The 19,112-nt window shown below is 37.3% G+C and overlaps 3 protein-coding genes across 3 annotated transcripts; all 3 read left to right on the top strand.

Annotated features, from left to right (window-relative positions):
* Positions 1–1,570: 1,570 nt before the first annotated feature.
* Positions 1,571–3,628, top strand: LOC117370840 (odorant receptor 131-2-like). Its single transcript, XM_033966379.1, has 2 exons — positions 1,571–1,723; positions 2,849–3,628. The coding sequence occupies exons 1-2, from the start codon at positions 1,571–1,573 to the stop codon at positions 3,626–3,628; spliced, it is 933 nt and encodes a 310-aa protein (XP_033822270.1).
* A 6,226-nt stretch (positions 3,629–9,854) lies between these two features.
* On the top strand, positions 9,855–10,896 carry LOC117370841 (odorant receptor 131-2-like). Its single transcript, XM_033966381.1, has 2 exons — positions 9,855–10,007; positions 10,105–10,896. The coding sequence occupies exons 1-2, from the start codon at positions 9,855–9,857 to the stop codon at positions 10,894–10,896; spliced, it is 945 nt and encodes a 314-aa protein (XP_033822272.1).
* A 4,376-nt stretch (positions 10,897–15,272) lies between these two features.
* On the top strand, positions 15,273–18,879 carry LOC117370842 (odorant receptor 131-2-like). The gene is made up of 3 exons (XM_033966382.1): positions 15,273–15,436; positions 17,831–17,990; positions 18,109–18,879. Exons 1-3 carry the CDS (start codon positions 15,273–15,275, stop codon positions 18,877–18,879), a joined length of 1,095 nt encoding a protein of 364 aa, XP_033822273.1.
* The last annotated feature ends 233 nt before the right edge of the window (positions 18,880–19,112 follow it).

Genomic DNA, 19,112 nt, shown 5'->3' on the forward strand with positions numbered 1-19,112 from the left:
CAGCCTGATTACAAAGGGTCAAGTGGGACCAAGAAGCATAAGGTGAAATCAAGGCTCCGGAGCACAGCAAAGAGCAAAGGTTCACACAAAAGAGCAAAACACAAAACGTCTGTACCACCCAGCAAGGCTGCACGTATATCATAACATCCTCCAAATATATTGTGCTACACCATACACATTCAGCTGCTGGAAAGTTGTCGGCCACAACTGTAAACTGCTGGAGTACGGAAGGCAGTGTAGGGTCAACTGCTGCAATCCAGAGGCACCTGCTAATATCCCTTACCTTAGTTGAGTGTTGTGATGTAACTGATTGACCAATAGCTCGTCTATGGGGGGAATGGGGTAGAAATGTGTTCAGTTGTTGCCCTCCCAGCACAATTTTGATCATCACTACCATTTCTTACCATGTACCATTAAACAAACAAAAATAATAATGATAATAATAAACAAACACACATTTTAATTGCTAGAGCAGATAAACTACTCCATGCCACTTTAATACTTCATAAGAAGTAACTTGTTCTTGGGAATGCAACAACAAACAAACAAACATCTTATCTACTTATTACATACAAACATGCATACATAGGGGATATTTTGTTGATTTTTGAAATTTCACTCCCACTCTCACTGCAACCTTCAGAGTAGTTTTACACTAACTACAAACATTAAACGTGAGTTATTATTAACCATTAACACACAAAAGGCATACTTCATCTGTCCTTAAGACATTTCTAGTAACTCACTGCTTTGATACATCCCCCCTGACATCAGCCCCTGGTGACTTTCACCCTTCTTCTCTATAAAAGTCCAGAAGATATGGCTGAGACTCTAGTGCACGAGACAGCATGTGGTGAGTATTGGCATCTACACTTCATTTATATTATGTAAGTTAACTTTAGTGAAAAAGAGCTTCATGTGGTGCATTAACAAAGCCTTGTCTTTTTGTCTTTGTTTGACTTTTTATGTGTGTTACCAAGTGGTTTTAAACATGTTGTTTTTTAAATTTCATATTATTTGGAAAGACACCTTGGATACAGACACATTCCTTCCAGTTCAAATATAACATCTTTCCCTTTTTTGCACATGGGCTTTTTCATTTCTGCACAGGCAAGAAACAAGCATTATAACTCAAATCCCTTAAAAGTGCTTTTCAAATCTATACTATATTCCTTAATCACAAAAAATCTGTTCTTTTAAATGTTTATTGTGTAAGTTAGCTTTTCCATCCCTTAAATATTTCAGATACTATATCAGTCCAGCCATCCACTGAAGGTGGAGTGGGATTTAACTTTTTTTTTTTGTGTCACTTCTCTGTTCCGAGACAGCAATCTTACCTAAAGACAGAGTTTCAAAGTTGAATGTTCAAAGTTTCATCTTGTATGGATCTCTCTCCAATACATTTTTAATTTGGAGCAAGCCCAAAATATGTGGTAGTGACTTCCCTCCTCAGAACCACAGCAGGCACACTTTCTTGGTTAACTGAGCTTGGGTTCTTAAATATCTAATAACATTTGTTGCAAAGTTTATTAATAATTATTTCCATGTTTCAACCTTTCAGAGATCCATGATGAATTTTTCTAGTCCGGGCCAGAATGGTTCTTTGGAGTCCAACCGGGACTCGTACACTTCAGCTGTGACCAAGAATGTGATCGTCGTTACTTTGGGCTTGACCATAAACTACATCAACGGGATGCTCATTCACACCTTCAGGAAGAACCAGGTCATCATGTCCTGTCCATAAAAGATTATGTATGCAAGAGTGATTATTGTTGTCACCATACGATACTAATACTAATATTTAGACAGCAGAATGTGAAAGGTTAAATCATAGTACTTTCTTTTATATTACCATGTGTGCGATGTGATCCCTCAGTCATCTAGATATGTTCCATAGTGGTCCATGGGCCTATATTAGTCAGTGCGTTCTTATAGTTGTTCTGGTACTGCTCAAGATCATTCTAGGTTCATTTCTGTCCTGTGAATGTGACTTTTCAGTATCAATACCTGCTCAAATGAGTATCTACAGTAGTTTTGATACTAGTTTTAGAATCAATTATTATCCGTTTTTTGAAATTAACTTCTACTATGAGTATTTGTTTTATTTAATTATGTCTTTTATGAATTTATTTTATGCCATTCATAAAATATAAAAAATAAAACAGCAACAGTGTCATACAGTTAAACATATAAAAATGAACAAAAAGGAGCAGAAAGAAGAGTAATCTTATCTTATCTGTCACCCTTTCCAGACAATACTTTGCACTGATGCTTACTTAACAATTTCACTTAATACAGATACTTTGAATTATATACTGTACATTCAATGCAAACAGATAAAGTATAGTATACCTCCTGGTGTCATCACAATATTAAAATTTCAAACTAAAGAATTGACTGGATAATCGTAGTACTAAATTCCAGTATCATAATGAGAATAAAAAACACTTAGGCAACAGAATGTCACTTTCAACACTAAATAATAGTACTTTCTTTTATATTACCATGCAGTGTTATATCTGTGTAATCCCTCAGTCATCCAGGTCTGTTCCATAGTGGTCCATGGGTGCATACTAGTCTATCTGTCTTATACTTGATAGAGCTCAAGCTCATTCTAAAGCGATTCTGAAAAGGTGAATTTCTTTTCTGTGGCTTTTTGTGATCTATGACCTTCTCAAATGAGTTTCTAATAACAGTTTAATATCGATTAGTATCTAGTCTTCAGTACTTTTGAAAATGCTAATACCGTGATCCTGACTTGCAGTGACTTAAGTAAAAGAAACTATACAACTTGGAAAATAATTCTTTTTTTTTCATCCTTTTAACATACATCATTTCTCTTTTTCAGATGTTCTATACCACACCTCGCTACATTCTCTTCATCCATCTTGTGGTCAATGATATGATCCAGCTCACTTCAGCCATCATTTTATATATCAGTAGTTATGTTTTCTACAAAATCAATGCGTCTATTTGCTGTATATTCCTTTGTTTTGCCTTATATACCACTTTGAACTCCCCAATCAACTTAGCAGTCATGGCAGTGGAGTGCTACATTGCCATATGCTATCCATTACGACATGCTGAATTTTGCACTGTTAAGACAACGTACATATTGATTGCATGCATTTGGGTAATGAGTTCAATTGGCATTTTGCCTGACCTTTTTTTACTCATTGCCACAGAGCCAGTAGAGTACTTTTTGACAAAATTGTTTTGTGAGAGAGAGAATTTTTTCCGACATCCAGCCAGTAGTAAAAAACGTGAAGTGTTGTACACACTCTATCTTGTTGTAATCTGGATTGCACTCCTTTACACTTACCTCCAAATATTTATCGCAGCTAAAGCTGCAAATGCCTTGAATGGAGATCCAAAGAAGGCAAAAAACACTATCTTGCTTCATGCTTTTCAATTGCTCCTTTGTATTCTGACCTATGTTTTCCACTTCGTAGTGAGTTTACTTGTTTCCCTTTTCCCCAGAAATTCCATACATGTCATATTTGCAAGTTACATCTTTATTCAAATCTTGCCCAGGCTTGTAAGCCCCATTGTATACGGCCTAAGAGACCAAATGTTCAGACAAAGTTTGAAAAAGCATCTTCTTTGTGCTATTCGGTCCAAGCCATAATGCGCATGCATATAATCAATGTTGGATGTGTCTGTTATTTGCTTGCTTTTCTTGTGTTGAAGTAAACTTTGTCTTATAATGGTTCATTATTTATATTACATTTTATAACACTGGTGGCCAGACTTTTTAAAATCCATAACCTCCTGTCTCAAACATCAACCATAATCTCACATCCAGGCCCTAATCACAACCATAACCCTATAAAGCAGACACTTGTATAGTGTTTATATGGTGTTACAATGTTCTAGGGGTATGGTGACTGCAAACCGGTACCACAACTCCAGCATCTATTTAGTGTCTTGCAGTCCTCACCCCTCCCCTGGGGGTTGCTAGGATCTCATCTCATCGTGTGCTGTCCTGTCCTGATTTGCCAGGAATTTCCTGACCCTGATGGTAACTACATTGGCTTCTGACTCTGTGCCACCCCTGGATTTAAATGTGACAAGTGCGGTGACAAGGTTGTCCTTCAATGTCCTTCAAATTGTGCACTAAAGTCCTCTGGTACAGACACCCTCCTGGAATGGAACAAGGTCTTCCAAAAGGTTACTGAAGACCAACTTCATCAGATTGTTGACATATTCGGTTAAAATAATGTTTACATTGTAAAATTCAATTGTCAGTGTGTTTTGATTTATTATTATTATTATTATTATTATTATTATTATTATTATTATTATTATTATTATTATTATTATTATTATTATTATTATTATTATTATTATTGGACTAGGTTCTCTCCTCAGTGACTTTGGAAAAGCCACTCTGTTGGCCAATTTCTCCTTAGCAGTTGCCTGTTCATGTGTTGTGTTCTCATTCAAGTGTGTGGTTGCTAGATAGAGCCTATGAAGACATTATATTTTCAGTTGCAATTAAAAAAAACACCAGATACAACAATAAAATATAACAGGTCTTTGTGTGTACACATTTTCAATGTAATTCACCAGTGACTTCCACTTTGTAACTTTTTCTGGTCGTGTTGTGGAAGTACTAGTCGACCAATACATGTGAGTTTTGATTGCAGGTGTGGTATCTGGCTTGCCAATTGTTATCTGGTCCAGGAATTTCTTCTCCTCTTTGTTAAGGTTTAAGGCCCCTATAGTTTTATAGATCTGTAGAGTATAAATATGGGTGAGTTTCTTTGTTCATGGTTTTTGTGGAATTTCTAATAGTCAAAAGCCTTAAAGATATAAAAATCAACAGAGAAGTTGTCTTGAATCAAAGGTCTGGTTTATTGAATCAACTGTGCACAATTCTCAAAGAGCTGTGCCCCTAGCAGTGTGGTCTCGCCCTCAGCTGACAAATGTAAACAATACAGAGTATTTATACCACCAAAACAATCTTGCCAGTTTAGTCTAATCAAAGCGGCTGGAGGCCGCTAGACACACGGAAAAGACATAACATAACATACATAACAGATGGTATTACGAAGGTTAGGTCAAAATGATCCATAATAATACAAATAAAGATTTATGCTAAAGAAAGCCATAACATGGTCTTTCTCACATTGGCTCAGAGAATACCCAGACTCTGTCTGTGATTGGCATATACTCTGTTTTTGTAATAAATGTCATTACACTATCAGAGCTTGTCTTTTGGGCAATTTCCTGAATACATCCCACTCCGGACCACCGGGCTACTATTACAGGTGAGCTGCTCTATGTAAATTAAACTACACAGGCAACCATTTTTTCACTACTGCACAATCCTGCATTGGCTTTTGGCAAGTTCTTCCAACTTTTTGGATAGGCTTACAAATAGAATATGTTAATATGTGTCATAACAATAGGCACGAGGGACCAAAGAGACAGAACTCGGTGAAGTTTTAACAATGTTTATTTACAAAAAATAGAAAAATAGCCCTATCAAATTGCCCAAAAGGAGACTAGGGCTGCTCCCTGACACCTTTATTGCATCTGCTAATTGTCAAAAGACATTATCTGAGTTAATGGACAAATTAGAAAGGTACAAAAATGTGCAAGGTTATGTAAATAAATGGTACAGTGAGTTCTGTGAATTTTTAATGAAAGAAATTAATTTCCACCAAAAGCATTCCCAGAATAAAAAATATTCCTGTCATTCTAATAGTAACGCTAGGTTATTCTGGAATGCCGATCTTCAGAGGTTATGGGATGCACATAAATCTGCAGAGAAAGTTTTTCTTAGTTGTAAAGAGTCAAAAAATAAACACGATTTGAGGGACAATTATAAGCATTTCAGAATTTATAAAAGAAGATTTTCAAAAGGTCAAGCACTAAAAATAGATAATTTGCAGGCAAGTAACCCATAACAATTTTGGAAAATGGTAAATCAATTAGGGCCTCAAAAAGTTAAGAAAATTCCAATGGAAGTTATTGTACATAATGGTGAGGTGGAGCTAAGCAAAGAGAAAGTGATTAAAAAATGGAAAGATGATTTTTCAAATCTTTATGCTGGGGGACCGTCTTCCTCGGATTTTGACTCCATTTTTGGAGAAATCTCAGTTAAACTAAAAGAGGATTTAGAGTTAATTATGAGGCAAGAACGTTATCAGTCAAATGCATTCCTAAATTCTAATATTACCTTGGAGGAAGTAAGCAACGCTCTGAATAAGGCAAAACTAAGGAAAGCTATGGGAGTAGAAGAAATTTCAAATGAAGTGTTAAAATGCCCCCATCTTTTGAACGTTCTTTTTTGTTTATTTCAGTTTTGTTTGGAATATGGTATTGTCCCCTCAACATGGCACAAATCTATAATCATACCCATTCCTAAGTTGGTAAAAAATGATCCCAGAGTGCCTCTTAATTATAGAGGAATCAGTCTTTTAAGTACAGTTTATAAAATTTATTCCAGTATCCTAAATGCCAGATTGACACGGTTTCTTGAAAACACAGAATTGTTGGTGGATGAACAAAATGGATTTAGAAAACACAGAGCTTGTATTGATCATATTTACACTGTTTCAACTATAGTGAGAACTCGACTGGCTGAAAATAAGTCCACTTTTGTTTGTTTCGTGGACTTTAAGAAAGCATTCGATTGGGTCAATAGGGATTTGTTGTGTTTGAAACTTCTTCAGGCTGGGGTTGATGGGAGATTTTATAGAGCATTAAAATCCCTGTATGCAGACTGTATTGGATGTGTTCAAGTGAATGATTTAAGGACTGTGTGCTTTCCTATACCTACTGGTGTAAAACAAGGGGATGTTTTGTCCCCAAGCCTGTTCTCGCTCTTTATAAATTATTTGGCTCTTGAAATCAAACAGCTGAACATTGGTATACACATGGACAGTGTTGTTGTGGGCATTCTGCTCTATGCTGATGATGTTGCACTCCTGGCGGAAACAGAAGAGGACCTACAGCTGATGTTAAACATATTACAACAGTGCTGTTGGAGGAGACTTGCTATAAATCAAGCTAAAACCCTAATAATGCATTTTAGGAGGAAGGCAGCTCCTCAAAGTAAAAAGGTCCTTCATTTGGAATTGTGAATCTTGAGTATGTCCCTCAGTACAAATATCTGGGGTTCCCTTTGATGAATTTATGAGTTTTGACAGTGGGGTAAAAATCCTTGCTGCTTCAGCCAGTCGAGGTCTTGGTTCTGTGATTAACAAAGTGAAAATGTGTAAAGATCTTGGTTATGAAACATATTCAAAGCTGTATGAGGCCTGTGTATCTCCTGTTTTAAATTATGCTGCTGGTGTGTGGGGGGCTAGACAAAGTTCTGCCTTGGATGCTGTGGAAAACCGAGCCATCTGTTGTTTTTTGGGAGTGCACAAGTTTGTCCCAGTTTTGGCTGCACAGGGTGATATGGGTTGGGTACCGGGTTTAATCCAAAGAAAGTGTGATATGGTCAGATTATGGAATCGAATTATTAATCAACCTGATGATAGAGTTTTAAAAAAGGTCTTTGTATGGAGTAAGCCCAAGTCACCCTGGGCAGCAGAGCTACGGGCTGTTTTTGTTGAAGCACAACTTCAGTATGTATTTCATAATAATTTGTCATGTAGCATAAGCAAAATAAGAACAAAACTGATGTCTAATTATGAAGAGCAGTGGCTGAATGGGATCTTGGCTAAACCCAAGTTGCGAACATACATTCAATTAAAAGATAAGTTTAAGGCTGAGTTCTATGTCAGAGCAAATTTGAGAAGGAAGCAAAGATCATTGATGGCACAGTTACATACAGGGATCCTTCCCCTGGCTTTAGAAACTGGGAGATTCTCTCAAACCCCTGAAGAAGAAAGACTTTGTGGTGTATGCGAGTTGGGCGAAGTAGAAAGTGAAGCTCATTTTCTGTTGCATTGTCCATTTTACAATGAATTTAGAAATCCTTTATTTGATGAAATGTTCACTCAATGTCCTGAAATGTTCTGGTGTGATGATGACAGCAAAATGAAATGGTTGTTTAATTCTAATGTTTATAAGTTGGTTTTATTTTTATGTAAAGCCTGGAAGAAGCGGGAAATGAGTTTGTTTAAATGAGTTTATTGTTGTTTTGTTTTCTTTTTGTTTGTTGTATCACACGTCTGGACTATTGTATTTTTGTTAATGGTGTCTTATAAGCCCATTTAAGGGCTCGGCATTCTTTGTATGCAAGACACAATAATAAACAAACTAAAACTAAACTATTGCTGGGCTTACGTTGTAAACATAACCCACAATAGGTGAAGTCTGCAAAGTAGTCAGCTTTATTTTTTACAATTATTGCATATATTTATAGGCTGTAAAACCGCTCACCACACAGCGTATACACTTTTCTCAGACAGGCATTAAAGTTTTCTCACATTTCTCTCTTGTTTAAACACTCTCAAACTTCAAATCTTCATAGTAAAAAAAAAAAATAAGTACAGTATTATAGAATGAAACCAAAGATCAAGACCTGCTTTCAGGCCCAAACTGTCGTAAAGGCAGGCTAATCGGACCAAACAATGCAGGACTCGGGAAATGGTTACAGTGTTTATTTACAGTTTGTGAATCACAGTTCAATTAGGAAAGTAGATCTGGCGGGGAACAGGAGACGGGGTGCAGGTCAGAATCCTGGAGCGAAGCGAACGGCACAGCGGAGCCGGCAGTGCGGACAGCACCGGAGTAGGAAACCGAAAACGAGCCGGGGTCCAGGAACGTGGAGTGCAGGGACGGATACACGACAACCAGGGACAGAACCAGGAGCAGAGAGGGGAGTGGGGTCCAGAGACATAGAGTGCGAAGAACAAGACGAGACAAGACTGTACCGGGATGGAGAGGCAGGGTAGGAGCAGAGCTGGGAGCACGGGAGCCAGGAGGATCCAGAGAACCAGATCTGAAGGGTAGCATACAGAAGACCAATGAGCAGGATACAAAAGGCAAAACTGCAAAAAGCAAGACAAGCTAGAGTATTCACATGAACACACGGGTGATCTGGCACCATGTGTCTGGTCCTGGCTCCTCTTATCCATGGCAGGTGGTGGTAATTGGGCTGATGGGCTGCAGGTGCGCACAGGAGGAGCCAGGGGCTCAGCCCAGCTCCGGCTCCAGCAGGTGGGGGGAGGGAAGGAACAGGGCAGGAGAGAAAACAGGGAACAGGAACAATGCGGATTGTGACACAAACATTTGTTTGAGAAATAAAAATATAAATGTTTTCCTGTACTGTAAATAAAAAAATATAGCTTTTAGAAATACTGTAACAAATTAAATTTTAATGATCAACCTACGAGGATGGACACATATAACGTTATTTATGGTTACTCAGATGTATTTCACAGCTCCTCTGACTGTGCCTCTTCGTCCTGGCGATGCTCTGCTGTAGTGTCTTTTTCCACTGAAGGCCTTGGTGCAAGTGTCTTTTTCCGAGTGCAAACTTACAGCACTTCAGAGTCACACTGCTAGCGATCAAACATTTGTATAAATTTGCAAAGCTGAATGCATTCTGTACTGTACAGGAGTCACTGAACGGAGAGGATTGATTGACAATGGTCTCAGCCAATCAGGACACAGAACACAATGTGCGTTCACATGCTGTTAAAAAAACATGCAAAATTGCACACAAAAAATCTGCAATTTTACTTCACTAATAATTAAAATAACTCATTTACGTCATCCTTAACAACCTCCCTGTGAGAGCTTGATATAAAACTCTATTAACCTCTGATCTTCATTTGGGGAGGGTGAGCCATATCAGAGGTAGGTCTGTAGACACTGAATACAACTCTTACTCAGTTTTGGTTCTGTCTTTGAATAATGCAAACTTTCTTTTTTGCAATAGTGCTTCCATGAATTCATCGTTTGGTCAAAATGGGTCAACTGTTGTCCGCTATACAGACTCATTCGGTGTGATTATAGCCAAAAATGCAACAGTTGTTCTGCTTGGGATGTCTATTAATTACTTAAATGGGACTCTCATTCACACCTTCAGAAAACACCAGGTCAGAAATGTTAAAACTATTGTCACCTCCCACAAACAAACTCTTATTTAATCTACTTCTTACATATTTTAATTAACTTTTGATTGTGTTGTCTTAGGTCTTTTATCACAACCCTCGCTACATCCTCTTCATTCATCTGGTGGTGAATGACATGATCCAGCTCACCACTGCCATCACTCTATTTGTGTGCACTTATGTTTTCTTCACCATCAACACATATTTATGTTGCTTTATTCTTTCATTTGTAGTCTTCACAAGTCTAAACACTCCTCTGAACTTAGCAGTGATGGCGGTGGAGTGCTATATCGCAGTATGCTTCCCCCTTCAGCACCCCCAGTTGTGCAATATTAAAAAGATTTACATAGTGATTGGATGTATGTGGGCTTTGAGCATATTGTCATTTTTACCAGACATATTTTTTCTTGTGGCAACTGAGCCTGTTCTATCCTTATCCACAGTTTTCTGTGAGCTGACACATTTGCTTCGAAATCCCATCATGATAAAAAAGAAAGAAGTCACAAATTCAATGTATCTTGTTGGTGTTTGGCTTGTTCTGACTTACACTTATGTCCAGATATTTTTAGCTGCCAGATCAGTAAAAACAACAAATAGTGATGCCAAAAAGGCCAGAAATACCATTTTGTTGCATAGTTTTCAGCTTCTTCTATGCATGTCAACTTATGTGTTTACCGCTGTGCAAAAACATATTTTCATTTTGTTCCCAAGTATATATAGCTACTTCATCTTTGTGTGGTATATATTATTGCAAATCCTCCCCAGGTTTCTGAGTCCTATTGTGTATGGGCTGCGAGATAATATGTTTAGAAAACATCTGAAGAAGCATCTCTCTTGTACTACCACTCATAAAGTGTCAGCCTGTAGAAGATAAAGCAATAATAGCTGTGGAGGAGATCTGTGGCAAGATCAGGCATTCTCAGTCTGAATACATTTGGGCTAGTACAGCCAACACACTTTAGTTAGGCGAGTTCTGGCATAATATTGGTTTACTGCTTTTATTTAAATGTTTCATTCCTGTGTCAGAAAAAGTTGATACAGCAATATATTAAATAACATTTTGCAAGGCTTTGGCTTTTGTAATGGCAAAAAACTATAAAATGTAGTCCTCCTGTGTGGGATTTTCCCCTCTCTAATAATTTCTAAATAAATGCATTACAAAAGTTGAATGAATGAAAGTTGAAGTTTGATAAAATATATTGATATATTAACTCAATGTTAGATATTCAGAATACAGTACACTGACTCGCTATTTATCAGAATACATCATTAAGAACAACAAAGATATTCAAAACATTTGCAAAGTTTTCTGAAAGACTGGACATCAAAGTCTTTGGCCATAGAAGGCTGGTCTATAAATACAGAAATGTTCATTTTTTCTTTTTTTGTACACTAACAGTTTGGGTTCTTTTAAAGACAATACAGTAGAAGGCTGGTTTATACTCCAGTGCCAATCAGAAAGCTTGCAATTCTTAGAGTGTCTTGTCCAAAAAGTTACTTGTTGAAAAAAGTTAGTGCATCAATGTACCATGCTTTGATTCGTAAAGACTCAATGGAAAACTCATAAAAAAAATATTGGAACTTAAAGTTTGGCAAAGAAATGTCTGTACATGAGTTTCATGTGACTGTGTGTTGTCTTAGTAAATAAATAAATGCAAATAAAAAAATATAAAATGAGTTTGTTATTGCCATAGACATGAGAAGGGTGGTGCTTAAGAGGCCCCCCACTCTGACACTCAGCCCCCCCTGCTGGAGATTGTGTGCCAACACGTTTTAAAATTTTGCTAATACATTCAGTTGATATAAGAAAAAGTTTGACATGCTGTCTGAATTATTCCTGTCTCAGATTTCCCTTTTCCAAACTGCTTCCTCTTTCCTTTTCCTATACACCAGTCCTCATTTTGCACGTTCTTATGAAGGAGCCTCCACACTAAGTGCTGTTCCAAACAGACGCGCAGTGAACTCAGTGACCACTTGCCTGTTTTCATTGTCCCAATTAAAAACAATCGTAATGATGACAAACCTAAATATATATGAATAAGAACCGGAGAAGGAGGTACTGTATACTTAGAAATGACCTGTTGAACCAAGACTGGGAGGTGTCTGTGGCAGATGTTAAGCCTATGAAGAATTTGTGAATATTTATGTAACCATTTCTAAGAAAAACTGCCCTTTAAATTAAGCAAAAGGAATGGTTTTGGAAAAAAAAATGGATGGGGCTTCAAAACACATGCCAAAAGAAAAATAAATTGTATAGAGACTATATGAAATATAGAACTAAAAGCCCTGACATTAAATACAACATTTACAAGAACAGGCTAACAACAATAATGAGATAAGCAAGAAAAGATTATTTCAAGAACAAATTAGAAGACAATAAAAACAATATAAAAGGAACATGGAGCATTTTAAATAAGATGATGAGGCCAAACGCACAATTCAAGAAATGACCCAATTTATGCACGATGAATAAATAATAAAAAATGACCGTATGGATTCAAGTGACGGTGCAGATAGTGGGAGTAGAATTTTACAATCAATATTTCTTGATAAAATCAGAACATAAAATTCAACCTATTGTACAAAAATGAAAAAACAAAACAGCCAAATCTGATGGAATTGACATGACTATAGTAAAAAGGACAACAGACTGTCTTAATCCTCTTAAATTCATTTTAAATTTATTTACATGTATCTCAAGACTCAATCCTTCATCATAATTTGTTGTTTAGATCCAACCTGATTGACATCTACTTAGTGTTGGGCATCTTACTTCAAAAATGTAATTACTTATAGTTACAAGTTACTTCTCCCAAAAAGTAACTGAGTTAGTAACTCAGTTACTTTTTGGGAGAAGTAACTAGTTACTAGGAAAAGTATCTACTCTGTGTTACTTTACTCCACGTTACTTATTATGTTAAAACAATAAAAACACAACAGATGTGAACCTTTAACATTTATTTCACTTTAACAGATTGCAATTATATTGCATTTGTTTACAAGTAAATTATAGAATGTATCAAAAATAAAACAAAATATATAAAAAAATATAATTTGAAGTGCAAATAAATCAACATGTCACACAGTTTCAGAGAACTGAACTTCAAGTATTTTCTTCATTAAAATAAACAATAACAATAAAGTGTTTTCAGTATAATACTGGAAAAAAAATTGCAATGTATTGCAAAACTAAGGCATTCAAATGTAAACCATGTAAAATAAGACAAAACCTTTAAGCTTCTCTGGCCACACACTGTAATTCTCTGTCCAATATTCAAATATTTGTCACTCTTATTTCAACATAAACTGAGCTTTATCCAACTCTTTAACATTCATTAAAAGATCCACACAATCCCAATCTATTCCTTTATTTATCTATCCATCCTATTGATTGAACCAGTGGTTGTATCTTAGAAGCAGAATCTTTCAAGCCTCTGATCTGAGCCTGTTCCTCTTTGGAGAGAACACAGTCACGTTTCTGATCAAAACACAACTCGGACCCAATCAGCTGTCAATGCACTTGTGGACAGGACATCATTTCCCATCATGCATTACGCGTCCATGCGTGCGGCCGCAGTCGGTGGAGAGCTGCTGCGCTCGCCTCGCTAAAAAACTTCCCGTTACCGGCGCACAGGTTACGTCAGAGCAAGTCGGTGGCATCTTGGACACAAACTAAACGGCATGCACCGCGCACCGATCGACAGCGTCGTATCTGCGCCCCCCTCATCTCAAACAAACCTTTTATCTCACCCCAGCCTCCTCTTTCACCAAAGAAACACAACACCTTTGCAGCTCTTTGGCTGAGAGACTCTGATGAAGAGCAGAGTGAACTGAATTAAAAGTAACACGCCGCATTTTATTGTCAGTAACGGTAACGGCGTTGGGACGGTGGGAAAAGTAATTAGTTAGATTACTCCGTTAGTGAAAAAATAATGCAGTTAGTAACGCCGTTATAGTTTAACTCCGTTATTTCCAACACTGCATCTACTGCACTTACTCATCTGATGAAATCCTCGCTGTGATTGATGAAAAACAGTACTGTATATGGTTAGTGCTTTTATGGACCTACAGAAAGCATTCAACATGGGAACTGTTGGTAAAAACAAAAAAATTATGGTGTTAGAGGACAGATGTATAAATTGCTGGAAAGTTACTTAAATAAAAGACAACAATATATGCAAATTACTAATCATAAGTCCGACTGTGAAACTGCAATTACCGGAATTCCACAACCTTCAATAAATGAACCAAAACTTTTTATTTTATACAGTAATTTATGAAATTTCAAAAAATATGAATTTTCAGCAAGTGATTTCTAATTACAAATATGGAGAAAAAAATACCATTATGAAAAGGGTGGTTTAATTAAAAATAATTATTTTTAAATTGGACAAAAACTGAATGCATGATTTTTGAAATAACATTTTTGGGTGTCATGCTATATAATAAAGTTAATTTGAAGCCACACATCAAATGCATGAGTTAGAAAATAAGTAAATGTACTGGAATTTTGTACAAGGTAAGATATGATTTCGATGAAGCTGCTTTAGATTATACTCTTCTTTAATTGTTCCAGATTGGGCAATATGGAAAAAAACAATTAAAAAAATACAGTTTTTTTCCTCCTATATTGATTGATCTCGATTTTCAATTTTGTATACATTGCACTGAAAACAGACACAAAAGTTGACAGAATCACAAACATTTTTTTGCATTTAATTTTGATAAAATCAGTAATGCTTGAGAAATCCACATTTAAAGTCTGGAATGAGTTTGTATAACAGAGCCTAAAAGAATGTGTTAGAGCGGCTAATGGCAAAAACATGTGGTGTCCGTGTGCTAAATTTGATGCTAAATTTCACTCATAAATGGTGAGAAATTAGTCGTTTACTTTCCATAACTTGGATTTTAATGATAAGAAGCATGATAGGAGTGAAAGAGAAGTAAAGGTAAGCAGTTGCAAATGGATAATAGTGGGCGGGAGACCGGGGCCAGGCTGCTGCACACACAGAAGCAGAGGGAAGGAGACACTGTCAAAACTTGTGACTTGTGGAGAGACATAACGAGATGTGGTTGGCCCTGACTCAGAGTGGTGACTCTTCTTCAAAACCACATGCTTTCACCGAAATAGGACAGACTGTAGACATGTCGATTAAAAATGCATTAGCATTAATTGGAGATCACGATCTATTGATCTTTGATTTTTGGCACAGCCCTAACTGGGGCCTTTGCCTTCGTCTCATGGGGTTGATGGCTGCAGTGGTACAGGTGGTGCCCCTTAATCTTCTGCATATGCAGCCAGTACAGCGGGGATTGCTGGGTTTGGGCTTGAAGCCACAAACTTTGCACCAGATGAAGGTGTTGGTTTCCAGAGAGTTTCTCAGCCCTCCGCTGGTGGTCCAATCAAATATTCGGTAGGAGAGTGCTCAAGGACCCGTGGTTTTCCCAACTGCTGGTGTCAACAAACACCTCCCTAGATGGTTGGGGGGCAGTGCACAAAGGTTGAGGGCTAAGCAAATGCTGGTCCAGCCACAGGAGAATCAAACACATAAATATGTTGGAGCTCAGGGCAGTTCACCTTGCTCACCGTCACCTCCTGCTGAGACTGAGGGGTCACAATGTCATTATAAGGACAGAAAGCACTGTGGCAGCTACCTACTACCTACTGTGACCTCACACGACGTGGTGTTTGTTCATACCTCCTGGATGGTGTACCAAGGAGCTTCCAAACTGCTGGGAAACTGTTTCATCCATTCCCAGTGGAGCTCAGGTTGGCCCTGACAGGGTTGGGCTCCTGACACTTGGCCTGTAGTAATCCTTTGTCCAGAATATGTAACAGAGTGGAGCAACAATCTGGAGATGATAGAGAATGCTCGGGTTACGATGTTCACTGAGTGAAGAGACTATCTCTTCAAGCTCTAAGCCACTCAGAGTTGCGTTTCAATCAAACTATCACCAGCTCCACGCAAGCAGTGCCAGTTGGTGATAGGCAGTGCCAGAGGCATTTCCAGTTCACCTGGAGTGTCTTGCAGAATTTCAACACATCTCATGGTAATGAAAACATAATGAAATATGTAATGCAGAGGACAGCTTAGATTTTAAAGCAGCTCTTCTTGTGCACAAGTCTCTCCATGGCCTAGCACCAAAGTACACCTCCGACATGTTAGTGCCATATGAACCATCTCACACTCTGAGGACTTCAGGGACCAGCCTCCTGCTGGTGCCCAGAGTCAGGACTAAACATGGGGAATCAGCGTTTCAGATTTATGCAGCTAAAACCTGGAACAGTCTTCCTGAAGATGTGAGACAGGCCTCTACTTTGACAATGTTTAAATCCAGGCTCAAAACAGTTCTGCTTAGCTGTGCATATGACTGTTTTTATTCTGCATTCTTCTCTTTTAATGTTCATTTTATGATAATTATTTATGACTATTTCTGTTTTGATTTGTAGTGTTTTAATTTTTATGTCTTTCTTATTCTCTAAAGAACTTTGAATTACAAATAAACTTGCCTTGCCTAAGCTAGTGGTGATGGTAGTTAATGGGACACTCTGGCAGTCCTACATTATGATAGATTATTACCACATTATTTACATATTTGATACAATTTGTCATTAATCATTCGCTTTTGATAGGTAATTATCTTGTTTACCGAATAAGGGACAAAAACTAAACTTTCAAGTTTCTGGTTGGATTTGGAAATTACCCACATTGAAAGAGAAGATTATGATGACATCAAGAGAAACAATAACAACCTCTGCTGATTCCCAAATATATTTTGCATGAACCTTTGAAAGGTACTTGGCGCATTACAATGATCAAAAGAGATACAAAATGTGGTCTTTGGACAGTTCTTCTCAGAAGCCGGTGCTTGATAGTTTTCCACCTTAGATCTTGCAAGCGAATACAAACATCTGTAAGTGAATTAAACAATTCCTCAGTGCAAAGACGCTTAGTAAATCTTTAGTTTCTCAAAAAGACAAATTAGGCATAATGTTATTTTATTAAACTGATCAAAAAGCTCATTGTTATGGTGATTTCAGGGAGAACATCGACAACCTCTCTACTGTTGTGGAGGAGGAAAAAAAATGACTTGCTGCCACTTCCTTTCTCAAACTGCCATTATACTGACTAAGACAATAAGGGTTTCACACAGCCAGGTGTACTGTAATTTTGCTTGTTTTTTTGTTTTTTGTTTTGGTTCATGCAGCTTTGGTTGTCAATGTGTTAGCTTACAAATCAACCCACTTACGCCATCTTTAAAAAAAAAAATTAAGAATTGCATGAAAAAATAAATAAAATCTGCACAGTACGCAGTGCTGCAGATGGTGTGGCACATGCAGTGCTGTGAAATCTGCCTCACTTTTACAACACAAAGAGCCCTCATTTTACTTTCTATTCAGTGACATGGTTAACCCTATTCCTCCTGATCTGAAAACCCTGACAATGGTCTTCTGTGTGTGATTTGCACTGTTGTGCTCTGTGTGGAAATACAGCACGGATGTTCAGAGCGCGCCTGCATCTTAATTATATGCCACATAAATGTAAGACTTGGCTCTACAGGCAACGCATCAACACGCTCTACATGCATCAACGTATTTTCCTAGTCGATTCATCGATTGCACTGACAAATTGTTTCAGCTCTACTATAAAACCTCCCAGTGAGAAGTTGATATAAAATGCTATTGACCTCTGATCTTCATTTGGGGAGGGTGAGCCATCAGCCATCATCATCAGAGGTAGTCAATGCAACTCTTATTCATTATTGGTACTGTCTTTGAATAATGCAAACTTTCTTTTTTGGAATAGCGCTCCCATGAATTCATCGTTTGGTCAAAATGGGTCATCTTATGTCCGCTACTCAGACTCATTCAGCACGGCTATAGCCAAAAATGTAATGGTTGTTCTGCTTGGAATTTCTATTAATTACTTAAATGGGACTCTCATTCACACCTTCAGAAAACACCAGGTCAGAAATGCTAACATATATGTCCATCTACTACATATGGCAATATTTTTATGCATTTTGTAGTCATAGAGTCATATATTACTTTACTTAACTTTTGACTGTAGAATCTTTGTCTTAGGTCTTTTATCACAACCCTCGCTACATCCTCTTCATTCATCTGGTGGTGAATGACATGATCCAGCTCACCACTGCCATCACTCTATTTGTGTGTGCCTATGTTTTCTACACCATCAACACATTTTTATGTTGTATTATTCTTGCATTTGCTGTTTGCACAACACTCAACTCTCCTCTGAACTTAGCAGTGATGGCGGTGGAGTGCTATATCGCAGTATGCTTCCCCCTTCAGCACCCCCAGTTGTGCAATATTAAAAATATTTACATAGTGATTGGATGTATGTGGGCTTTGAGCATATTGTCATTTTTACCAGACATATTTTTTCTTGCGGCAACTGATCCTGCCCTATTCTTCTCCACAGTTTTATGTGAGATGACACATTTGATTCATAATCCTATTATGGTAAAAAAGAGAGAAGTCATATTTGCAATGTGTCTTATTGGTGTTTGGCTTGTTCTGATTTATTCTTACATCCAGATATTTTTAGTTGCCAGATCAGCAAAAATAACAAATAGTGATGCCAAAAAGGCCAGAAATACCATTTTGTTGCACAGTTTTCAGCTTCTTCTGTGCATGTCAACGTATGTCTTTTCCATTGTCCAACAACTTGTTTTGATTTTGTTCCCAAGAATATATCTCCACTTCCTCTTTGTGTGGTATATATTATTACAAATCCTCCCCAGGTTTCTGAGTCCCATTGTGTATGGGCTGCGAGATAATATGTTTAGAGAACATTTGAAGAAGCATCTCTCCTGCATTGGCACACAATAAGTATATATATATATATATATATATATATATATATATATATATATATATATATATATATATATATATATATATATATATATATATATATATATATATATATATATATATGGCAAGGGATGGCAAGACCAGGCATTTTCAATCTGAAAAGATTTGAGCAAGTTCAGGAAAAAAAAACAATGCAATGTCATGCAGGGCGCTCCTGTGTGGGATTTTACCCTCTTTAATAATTTCTG

This window comes from Periophthalmus magnuspinnatus, chromosome 5, assembly GCF_009829125.3.
Source record: "Periophthalmus magnuspinnatus isolate fPerMag1 chromosome 5, fPerMag1.2.pri, whole genome shotgun sequence".
Lineage (NCBI taxonomy): Eukaryota > Metazoa > Chordata > Actinopteri > Gobiiformes > Gobiidae > Periophthalmus > Periophthalmus magnuspinnatus.

What these genes read in the sequence shown, in the direction of transcription:
- LOC117370841 (XM_033966381.1), top strand. Translation starts at nt 9,855, where the DNA reads ATGAATTCATCGTTTGGTCAAAATGGGTCAACTGTTGTCCGCTATACA. An exon ending in ACACCTTCAGAAAACACCAG is followed by an intron (nt 10,008 to 10,104) that starts GTCAGAAATGTT and finishes GTGTTGTCTTAG; the next exon opens with GTCTTTTATCACAACCCTCG.
- LOC117370842 (XM_033966382.1), top strand. Translation starts at nt 15,273, where the DNA reads ATGGCTGCAGTGGTACAGGTGGTGCCCCTTAATCTTCTGCATATGCAG. An exon ending in GTGGTCCAATCAAATATTCG is followed by an intron (nt 15,437 to 17,830) that starts GTAGGAGAGTGC and finishes TTTTTGGAATAG; the next exon opens with CGCTCCCATGAATTCATCGT. An exon ending in ACACCTTCAGAAAACACCAG is followed by an intron (nt 17,991 to 18,108) that starts GTCAGAAATGCT and finishes TCTTTGTCTTAG; the next exon opens with GTCTTTTATCACAACCCTCG.
- LOC117370840 (XM_033966379.1), top strand. Translation starts at nt 1,571, where the DNA reads ATGAATTTTTCTAGTCCGGGCCAGAATGGTTCTTTGGAGTCCAACCGG. An exon ending in ACACCTTCAGGAAGAACCAG is followed by an intron (nt 1,724 to 2,848) that starts GTCATCATGTCC and finishes TCTCTTTTTCAG; the next exon opens with ATGTTCTATACCACACCTCG.